Raw genomic sequence first — 9,437 nt, 5'->3', positions numbered from 1 at the left:
CCGTTGTCTGCTGCTTTCTGCCGCGCCCGCCGCGGGGAGGGGAGAGGGCAGCGCCGTGCGCCTTCTGCGGAGGTTTGGCCGCCGAAGCGACCCGTCGGGCTCTCCCTCTGCTCCCGCGCGGTGCGGGCGTGGCGCCGCGTTGCTGGGCAACGGCCCCAGTCCTTCAGCCGTCACTTCCGGCGCGCGGGATTTACATCCGGCGCGGCGCGGCGGTTGCGCGGAGACGGTGCCATGGAGGCCACGGCCGAGCGGAAGGTGCGGCCGGTCCGAGTCCGATCCGGGTCCGGTCCGATCCGGGTCCGATCCGGTCCGGGTCCGGTCCCGCCGGTTCTGGGGTCCGGGCAGCGCCGGTGCCGCTCCGGCCTCACCTCGCGTCTCCCCACAGAGGCAGCGGGAGGAGGCGGCGGAGACGTCCGACCTGTCCGGGGAGGACGATGACGACTACGTGCCCTACGTGCCCGTCAAGCAGCGCAGGCAGCAGATGGTAACGGGGGAACGGGGCCCGGCGCCGCCGAGAGGGCGCTCCGAGCGGCCCTCCCGCCGCCGCTCGCTCCACCTCGGCCCGCTCCCTTCCAGCTGCAGAAGCTGCTGCAGATGCGGCGGAAGGTGGTGTCGGAGGAGGAGCAGCGGGACAGCGGCAGCGAGCAGCGGGGTGACGAGGACGACATCCCCCTGGGGCCGCAGTCCAACATCAGCCTCCTGGACCAGCACCAGCACCTCAAGGAGAAGGCGGAAGGTGGGAGAGCGGTGGGTGGCCAGGCCGGGCAGCTTTTGGGAGCCACCGAAACCTCTTCACTGTTTCCCTGACTCTCTGCAGCTCGGAAGGAGTCGGCCAAGGAGAAGCAGCTGAAGGAGGAAGAGAAGATCCTGGAGAGCGTGGCAGAGGGACGGGGTGAGCGCTGGACCCTCCCTAGCGCCGGGCAGCAGCAGCAGCGTCACCCGCCTCCTGACCTGATGGGCTTTGTTCTTGCAGCTTTGATGTCGGTGAAGGAGATGGCCAAGGGCATCACCTACGATGATCCCATTAAAACCAGGTGCGATTCACAGTACAGAGGTTATTTTTCTGAAAACATCGCTTCCTTGTGACTGAGAACTAGAAACCATGCGGCCCAATGGGAGGAGTGCTGGCTTCTCTCTTGCTTCACTGCCGGGCTTCTTACTGCTGTATATAAATTTGAAGGCTGTTGAGCTGCCTTAGATGTTATTTTATATGTAGTTAAGATTTGCTAGAGTGCGTTTATGTTAAACTTGAATACTTGAGATGGATCTTTAGACCTTGGTGGTGACTAACTTAGAGGAAGAGACTGAGTGAGCCCACAGAGCCAGTGCTGCTTGAGGCAGCGTCAGAGAAATGACCGAGATGCACGCAAAAGATTTTGGCGTGTTCCATCCCCAGCCTGTTCTGAGCTGCGAGCTTGGGACTTCTTACTGAAACTCTGGGGAAATGTTTGATGTGTGGAACTGGTGTGGATCTGTTCTTGTGCTCACACCAAGAAGCCTCTCAGGGTTCCCTTTTTTCCCAGGTGGGTTATTTGAGCCTGACAGGGGTTTCCCTGGGCCTCCATAGAGGCTGCTGGCTCTGGAGCCTGAGCCTCATCCCGCACCCCAACCTTTCTCTGTTGCCTTTGCAGCTGGACAGCACCTCGTTACATCCTGGCCATGTCGGAGGCGCGGCATGATCGCGTGCGCAAGAAGTACCACATCCTGGTGGAGGGGGAAGGAATCCCGCCCCCCATCAAGAGCTTCAAGGAGATGAAGTTCCCGGCGGGTGCGTTGGGAGGGGAGCCTGGCCGGGTGGGGGGAAGAATCCTCCCGGGAAACACGTGTCAGCGAGCGAAGCTGTTGGGTCTTTGGCGCTCAGTTTTGGCGGGGTCACAGCTCAAACTAACAGTGGTGGCTGTGTCACCCGGCTGCTGGCCCAAGGGACGTTTGTCACTGATGGAAGAGCTGCTGCTGGGACCTGAGTTAGAGGGGAATTTGGGGAAAACTTCAGGTTGTGAACAGACGTGTCCCTTGTTTCCTGACAGCCATCCTGAGGGGCCTGAAAAAAAAAGGGATTCAGCAGCCAACGCCCATCCAGATCCAGGGCATTCCCACCATGTGAGTGCTCTGTGCCCGTCCTGGAGCGGGGGGTGGGTTCTTCCTACCGCACACCCCATGCTGTGAGCCGGGCGCTCTGCCCTGGTGACAGACGTGCCCTGTCACCTCACTCAGCCCAGGAGGTCGGAGTAATTCTGTGATGCTCTTCCTCACCACTGGCCCCGTTTCTCCACCAGCCTCTCGGGAAGGGACATGATTGGCATCGCGTTCACTGGTTCTGGGAAGACCTTGGTGTTTACCCTCCCGGTGATCATGTTCTGCATGGAGCAGGAAAAGAGGCTGCCGTTCTCCAAGCGAGAGGGACCCTATGGACTCATCATCTGTCCCTCAGTGAGTGCTGGGGGCACGGTGGTGTACAGGAGGACACTTATTGCTGTTTGGTGGCAATTATGGATCCTCCCTGCAGGGACACGTAGGAATGAGTAAGTTTTGTCTCTGCAGCGGGAGCTGGCCCGGCAGACCCACGGCATCATCGAGTATTACTGTCGCCTGCTGCAGGAGGACGGGCTGCCCCCGCTGCGCTGCGCCCTCTGCATCGGGGGCATGTCTGTCAAGGAGCAGATGGAGACCATCAAACAGTGAGACCTTGGATGGGGTTGTGGGGCTGGAGCTGTGCAGCTCTGTTTTCTGGCTGGGGACTGAGGGGTGGCACCCTGGCTGGGTGGCTTTGGGAAGGTGCCAAGTGGGAGTTACCTTCCCTATGTGTGGGAAGCCAAGGACCTTCTCTCGTCCCCCAGTGGTGTGCACATGATGGTGGCAACTCCTGGCCGCCTGATGGACCTGCTGCAGAAGAAGATGGTGAGCCTGGACATCTGCCGCTACTTGGCCTTGGATGAGGCCGACAGAATGATTGATATGGGCTTTGAGGGGGATATCCGTACCATCTTCTCCTATTTCAAGGTACTGAGCTGGCACAACACGAGCACCTTGACGCTCAATCCCTGTACCCACCTGGTTCAGTGAATGCTCAATCCTCGCCCACACTGTGTTCCCTGTGCAGGGCCAGCGGCAGACCCTCCTCTTCAGTGCCACGATGCCCAAGAAGATCCAGAACTTTGCCAAGAGTGCCCTGGTGAAGCCCATTACCATTAACGTTGGGCGAGCAGGTGCTGCCAGCCTGGACGTCGTGCAGGTGAGGTGGTTGGGATCTCCCTCACGCCTGTGTGGGAGGCCAGCACTGCACAGGAGGGCCCTTGATGCCTCCTGTGTTAGGGAGCTGGGGTGCCTGGCCCTCCTTCCCCAGGGGTTAAGGGCTACCGAGCAATGGCAGTTTCTCTGCTGCCTGCCTGACTCATCTCTGTGCTTGTTCCTAGGAAGTGGAGTACGTGAAGGAGGAGGCGAAGATGGTGTACCTCCTCGAGTGCCTGCAGAAGACCCCACCACCTGTGAGTAGCGTGCTCTGGCAGCACCGCAGCCCCGCAGCACAGGTGGAGCTGGCAGTGGGGACACGGTGTGACGCTGCAGGGCTCTGCTGTGGGTGCGCTGGGCGTGTGAGCAAGCCGTGCTGCGTGTACAAGCGGGTCCTGCGCCAGAGCTGTTGTGTGCTCTGCTCAGTGAGCGGGAGTGGGTTTCCTGGGGGTTTGTGCTGGTGCCAGCGTGCAGAAAGGCGGCTCTTCCATGGTGTCCGTGCTGCGGCAGGTGCTGATCTTTGCAGAGAAGAAGGCAGATGTCGATGCAATCCACGAGTACCTGCTGCTCAAGGGTGTGGAAGCTGTGGCCATCCACGGAGGAAAAGGTCAGTGAGGGTGTCAGGAAGCCCCTGGCCATGATGTGGCCCTGCCTGACCCTGCTCCTGCTGGGCTGGCACGCGGCACAGGAGGTCTTGGCGTGCAGCAGTTTGTGATGGTGTGAGGAAGGGCTGTGGCAGGGTCAGGAGTGAACACCACATTGTATGTGGCAGATATAAACATAGCACAGCTCCCCATGGACCCAGAGGTCCCTCTGCCCCTTTATTTGGGGAAAGGCTGCACAGGCCCTCTCGCTGGGGGAGCCCTGGTTGAGCGGTGCTTGGCTCTGAGGCCACTAGGTTGTTGCGGTAGGTGGGACTGAGAGCTCTGCCTTTGCTGATTTTCTTTACTGGGCCTTTGCAGATCAGGAGGAGCGGACAAAAGCCATCGAGGCCTTCCGGGATGGGAAGAAGGATGTCCTGGTTGCCACTGACGTTGCTTCCAAGGGCCTGGACTTCCCAGCCATCCAGCACGTCATCAACTACGACATGCCGGAGGAGATTGAGAACTACGGTGGGGACTGGGCTCTGTGGGGGACCCATGAGGGCCTGTTGGGGGGCGTGCAGAGGCCAGCAAGGCTCTGAGCTTGTCTCTGCCGCGGCTGCGGGCAGAGACAGTCTGTCACATTGCATTTGTCCAGGCCTAATCCTGTCTGTTTCTCCACAGTTCACCGTATCGGGCGTACGGGCCGTTCAGGCAACACTGGCATTGCCACCACCTTCATCAACAAGGCCTGTGGTGAGAAACAGCGTGGGGCTGGGGGCTGCCTGGGGGGGCTGAGGCTGCGGGAGGCAGCTGGGTGGTGGGGCTGCCTCTGCCTTTGCGTGAGGGGTGATCCTGAGCGAGCAGGGACGAGTGGTGATGGCCCACGGAAGGCAGATGGTGGTGTGGGGCAGTGCCCCTGCCGGGGCTGTGTCTGACCCATGTCTCTGCCCCCAGACGAGTCTGTGCTGATGGACCTGAAGGCCCTGCTCCTGGAGGCCAAGCAGAAGGTGCCGCCTGTGCTCCAGGTGCTGCACTGCGGGGATGAGACCATGCTGGACATCGGAGGTGAGAGACCTGGGCTGGCACAGGGTCCTCCCGCAGGACTGTTGAGATACCTGCGTTGCGGACAGGACCCCCAGCTCTTGTTGCGGTTCCTCTTCTATGAGGACAGGCTGAGGGAGTTGGGGTTGTTCAGCCTGGAGAAGAGAAGGCTCTGGGCAGAAGATTTTGTGGCCATTAGTACTTAAGAGTGGCCGATAAGAGAGAAGGGAACAGACTTTTTAGCAGGGCTTGTTGCGACAAGGGGTGATGGTTTTAACTTAAAGATTCAGCCTAGACATGAAAAATCTTTTACAACAAGGGTGATGAGAGCCTGGCCCAGGTTGGCCAGAGAGGTGGTGGATGAACCATCCATGGAGACATCCCAGACCAGGCTGGATTGGGCTCTGAGCAACCTGAGCTGGTGAAGATGTCCCTGCTCATGGCAGGGGGGCACTGGGGGAGCTGGGAAGGTCCTTTGCAACCCAGAGTGATTCCTGTGCGGGCAGCCTGGTGCTGTGGCGGTGGGGGTAGATGCTGGCATAGCCCCTCTGTTTCTGGGGTGGGGGGCTGCTCTCTTGGCAGGGCACGGCTCCCCCTGACCTCATCCCTCCCGTTGCAGGCGAGCGCGGCTGTGCCTTCTGCGGTGGCCTGGGCCATCGCATCACCGACTGCCCCAAGCTGGAGGCGATGCAGACCAAGCAAGTCAGCAACATCGGCCGCAAGGACTACCTGGCCCACAGCTCCATGGACTTTTAGCCTGGGGCACGTGCTGCCCAGCACTCCCCCGGCGCGGTCCTGGGTTCCCTGTCAGCCGGAGCAGCGCCACAGCTGCTCTCGCCTTTCCCAAGCCCAGGGGCCCGTCCTGCACTACTGTGGCCCCTTCTCCAAGCATTTGGTCACCGAGGCTGTTGCCAGCCCAGTCTGACAAAGCTCCTGCCCTGGGAGGAAATGTGTGGAGCTGCTGCAACAGCCCCTTACATCAGCGGTGTGTTGGGCAAGCAGGTAGCGGTGCCCAAGGAGGGGAGGAAGCCCTAGGTGGGGCGGGTGGGCTGTTGCCGGCTGCCTGTTGCCCCTTCCTGTCCCCTGCAGTGGCGTGGCTTGGGTTTTAATGCTGCTGCCCCCCAAAACCTCTCTATTTCTGTGGGACTGTCCCCATTACCTGGTTTTGTGCCTCCTCAGCTGTTCCCATATCCCCCAAACACGCTCTGATGCAGCGGAGCGAGGCCGAGTCGGGTGGTACCCTTGGCGCTTCCTGCGCTCTGCCTGCGTGTGTTCTGCCCCACTGCCCCTCTGTGAGGAGGAGGGCGGACAGATGGGCATGTCCCGTGGCCCAGGCTCTGCCCCTCATCCCACACACCGAAAAGGGGAAGTTGCTGAGAAGGAAGTCTGCCCCGTGCGCTTGCTTCAGCTGCAGCAGTCACATTTTCTCTGCTGCTGGTGGCGTGAGTCCCTGATCCTTGCGCTGGCTGCCAGAGCAGCGCTGGGTACATGGAGAGACCGGTGAAGGATGGGATCCTCTATGTGCAGCACTGCAAATTTGGAAAGGTAAAGGGTGGATTTGGGGCTGGGCACAGGGCTTGCCCTCTTTTTCTTGATCCCACGCTGGGCCCTTGGCAGCCTGGGACGGGGGGACTGCACCAGACTCCTCGGAGCTGCCCCAGGAGCGGGGCTCTCTGCGCAGGGAGGGGACTCGTCCATGCAGGCACCTGCTGGGGCTCACCCCTGCGTGCGGGGTCCCTCTTCTCGATTGGTCTCACCGTGCAGTTTGCAATGAAACAATAAACGCGTGTTAACGAGACACAGCTCCAGCATGTGTGTGGGAGTGGGGCAGCACGTGGGACACGGCTTTGTGACCTGGGGGACCAGCGCAGTCCACAGGGCACCCATCACGGCTTAGCCTGCTGCCCTGGGCCCTCAGGGTGGGCACCAAGTGCTGCAGCCCTCTGACCACGGTGTGGGTGACACAATGGGGGTCCCTGCAGGGTCGAGACAGCTCTGGGGAGCTGTCAGCCAGGTGCTGGCCCTGTCAGCACACTGGCCATGCCTTAGCAGCATCCCCTCTGCTGCATCAGGGTGGCCATGCCCCTGGGGGGTCTCAGTGAATGTACTGGGATACAATCGCACTCCCACCTCCCCACCAAGCAAGAGCCAAGTCCCAGAGCCAAACTGGGCAAGCCATGCACGCATGGGGCCAGTGCCCGGTGTGTAGGAGGCAGGCAGGATGGCGAGGGTGGGTATTTTGGGTGCCTGGTTTCTGCAGGGCGGAGGTTCTGCTGTGCTTGTGAGGTGCGCAGGGGCACGCGCCCCCTCTATCCCATGACGGGCTGGGAAGCTGCTGGTGCTGCAGAGCCTCCCCTGGGAGGAAATGGGCTGTGAGCTGCAGGGCCTGGCTGTGCTTGACAGATGTGAGTGAGGCTGCCAGCAGGAGCCTCAGCAGCTTAAAATGGCTTTAATTTGCATCAGGGTCTGTCCTGAGAACAGCGCAGGAGCTCAGCTGCAGCAGCAGCAGGCCAGCACTTGCAGCGGGGAACAAAGAGCAGGACCTGGTGCTTAGCAAGCTGGGAGCGTGACTCACCCAGTGGGCCAGGCCGAGCTCACTCAGGGAAAGGCTCCCCCTTGCCCCGGCTTTGGGACAGCGCTGCCCCGCAGCTCTGGGGCTCTGCGCTTGACCCGGCTCCCTGTGGCCTCCCACGGTGCTCTGCAGGTGCAGGCTGGGACACCCCCCTGCCTCCTCCTGCCCCACACAGCTCTTCCTGAGCGCTGTCAGCCCCACGTGGAGGGCAGCACTGCGAGGACACAGCAGGCAGCTCTTTGCTGACCTTTTTTTCCCTGCCTGTGCCCTTGCCGTGCCTCAGAGGTCCTGGAGGAAGATGCGAGCCCAGCTCTTTGCCGCCAGCCCCTCCGGTGTGGCCCGCATGGAGAAGTTTGATGTGAGGGATGACGGCACAGCGCTGGACAAGACCTCCCTGCGGCGGTGCACCCGCCGGGTGATCCGCCTCTCCGACTGCATCTCTGTGGGCCCAGCAGGCACTGAGAGCTGCCCCAAAGCCACCGCTGCCTTCTACCTCACCACCACAGAGAAGAGCTACGTGCTGGCAGCTGAGCGGCGGGATGAGTGGATCACACAGCTCTGCCAGCTGGCCTTCCAGGTACCGTGGGGTTCAGCATTGGCAGGACCCCTTGTGCTGCTCCTGGCTCGGGTGAGCTGGGGTGCTCCGGGGTGAGTGGGCAGGCAGGGGGGCTTGTGCTCCCCCAGGCTCCACTCACATTCCTCTGTTTCAGGGTGCAAAGGAGACTGCGCAGAGCAGCGCCAGGGCCCAGCCCAGCCCCACTGTCCCCATGGAGGAGAACTCCCTCTACGCATCCTGGCAGGGCTGTATGTGCAGGGGCGGTGGATGGGGCAGTGGTGGGTTCTGGCTCAGTGCTGCAGTGCTGACCCTCACCTTGCTCTGCTCCCACAGTGACCGAATTTCCAGTGATGGTGGTCCGGACAGACGCGTCCGACCGCTGCAGCCTGCACGGGCACTACCTGCTCTCAGCCCTTCCGCAGAGACTGACACTGAAGGACCCGCAGTCCCACCAACCCCTGCTCACCTGGCCCTACGCCTTCCTCCGCAAGTTCGGCCAGGATCAGGTGGGTGCCCCACTCCCTCCCTGGGGCTGCTGCCTGCCCTGGGTAGGTGCCAGCCCCTCACCCTGCCATCTGAACCCACAGGCCATCTTCTCCTTCGAGGCTGGACGCCGCAGCGACTCCGGTGAGGGCACCTTCACCTTCAGCACCCCACGGGCCCTGGAGCTTTGCCGGGCTGTGGCTGCCGCCATCGCCTGCCAGCAGCAGGGCAAGGATGCCCCAGACCTCCAGCTCTTTTGCACCCCAGATGCCCAGCTCACTGCACAGGGCCCTGAATCCCAGCCCTGGGGCCCCGGGGCTGAGGAATGCCAGCCCAGCCCACCCCTGGCGGGGGCACAGCCTGCCTCCCATCCCCCCACCAGCCTCCTCCACTTCCCCACCCCAGAGCCAGAAGCCCCAGGCCCCATCGTTTACGCCTCTATTGCCCGGGGCCAGCAGCCCCTCTGTGGGCCAGGGCAGCCGGGCCCTAGTGAGCCCTGGGCCGGGGGGAAACTGCTCCCTGAGCATCTCTACGAGAACATCTTCACAGCGGAGCCACGTCCTGCAGGGGCAGAGGAGGAAGAGGAGGAAGGGCAGTGGGAGCTGGGGTGCCGGCAAGCCCCTGAGGGCCACAGCAACGAGGTGGGCCCCCTCTATGACAACCGGGCTGCCCTGGCACAGCTGCCGCGGGGCAGCCCCCAGCCCCCCGAACAGGGCTGGAGCCGAGGGGGGCAGGAGGCGCTACCGGGGCGCCCTGGGCACAAACCCCAGAGCAACCTCCGGGCCAAGCTGGTGCGGCTGCTTAGCCGGGAGACCCCTAGCCCGCAGGACTGGGCCTGAGGCCGAGCTGGGCGCCGTTCGCTGGTGTGGTGCCGTGAATAAACAGCCTGGGACTGAGTCGGCTCTGCCGCTGCTGCGGGGGTGGCCGGGGGTCGGTGTCGGGGCTGAGCATGGGCAGCTCACCCCTCCCCGCC

The 9,437-nt window shown here is 62.4% G+C and overlaps 2 protein-coding genes across 3 annotated transcripts; both read left to right on the top strand.

The window, feature by feature from the left end:
* The first annotated feature begins 100 nt into the window (after window positions 1–100).
* Window positions 101–6,651, top strand: DDX41 (DEAD-box helicase 41). The gene is made up of 17 exons (XM_065029600.1): window positions 101–255; window positions 386–484; window positions 577–736; window positions 818–892; window positions 974–1,034; window positions 1,632–1,768; window positions 2,028–2,100; window positions 2,277–2,430; window positions 2,542–2,678; window positions 2,838–3,000; window positions 3,101–3,232; window positions 3,414–3,485; window positions 3,739–3,835; window positions 4,191–4,340; window positions 4,494–4,565; window positions 4,767–4,877; window positions 5,473–6,651. Exons 1-17 carry the CDS (start codon window positions 232–234, stop codon window positions 5,607–5,609), a joined length of 1,854 nt encoding a protein of 617 aa, XP_064885672.1. The 5' UTR covers window positions 101–231; the 3' UTR covers window positions 5,610–6,651.
* On the top strand, window positions 6,244–9,361 carry DOK3 (docking protein 3). 2 transcript variants are annotated; one of them, XM_005503328.4, is made up of 5 exons: window positions 6,244–6,398; window positions 7,709–8,002; window positions 8,136–8,229; window positions 8,315–8,487; window positions 8,569–9,361. In XM_005503328.4, exons 1-5 carry the CDS (start codon window positions 6,342–6,344, stop codon window positions 9,301–9,303), a joined length of 1,353 nt encoding a protein of 450 aa, XP_005503385.2. In that variant the 5' UTR covers window positions 6,244–6,341; the 3' UTR covers window positions 9,304–9,361. The 2 variants fall into 2 exon arrangements, with proteins under 2 accessions (XP_005503385.2, XP_064885681.1); XM_065029609.1 differs by having other exon boundaries at window positions 6,260–6,398; window positions 7,750–8,002.
* The last annotated feature ends 76 nt before the right edge of the window (window positions 9,362–9,437 follow it).

Source organism: Columba livia, chromosome 14, assembly GCF_036013475.1.
Source record: "Columba livia isolate bColLiv1 breed racing homer chromosome 14, bColLiv1.pat.W.v2, whole genome shotgun sequence".
NCBI classification, from domain to species: domain Eukaryota; kingdom Metazoa; phylum Chordata; class Aves; order Columbiformes; family Columbidae; genus Columba; species Columba livia.
The sequence above is the reverse complement of the archived record's forward strand: the minus strand, read 5'-3'. Positions and strand labels throughout refer to the sequence as shown.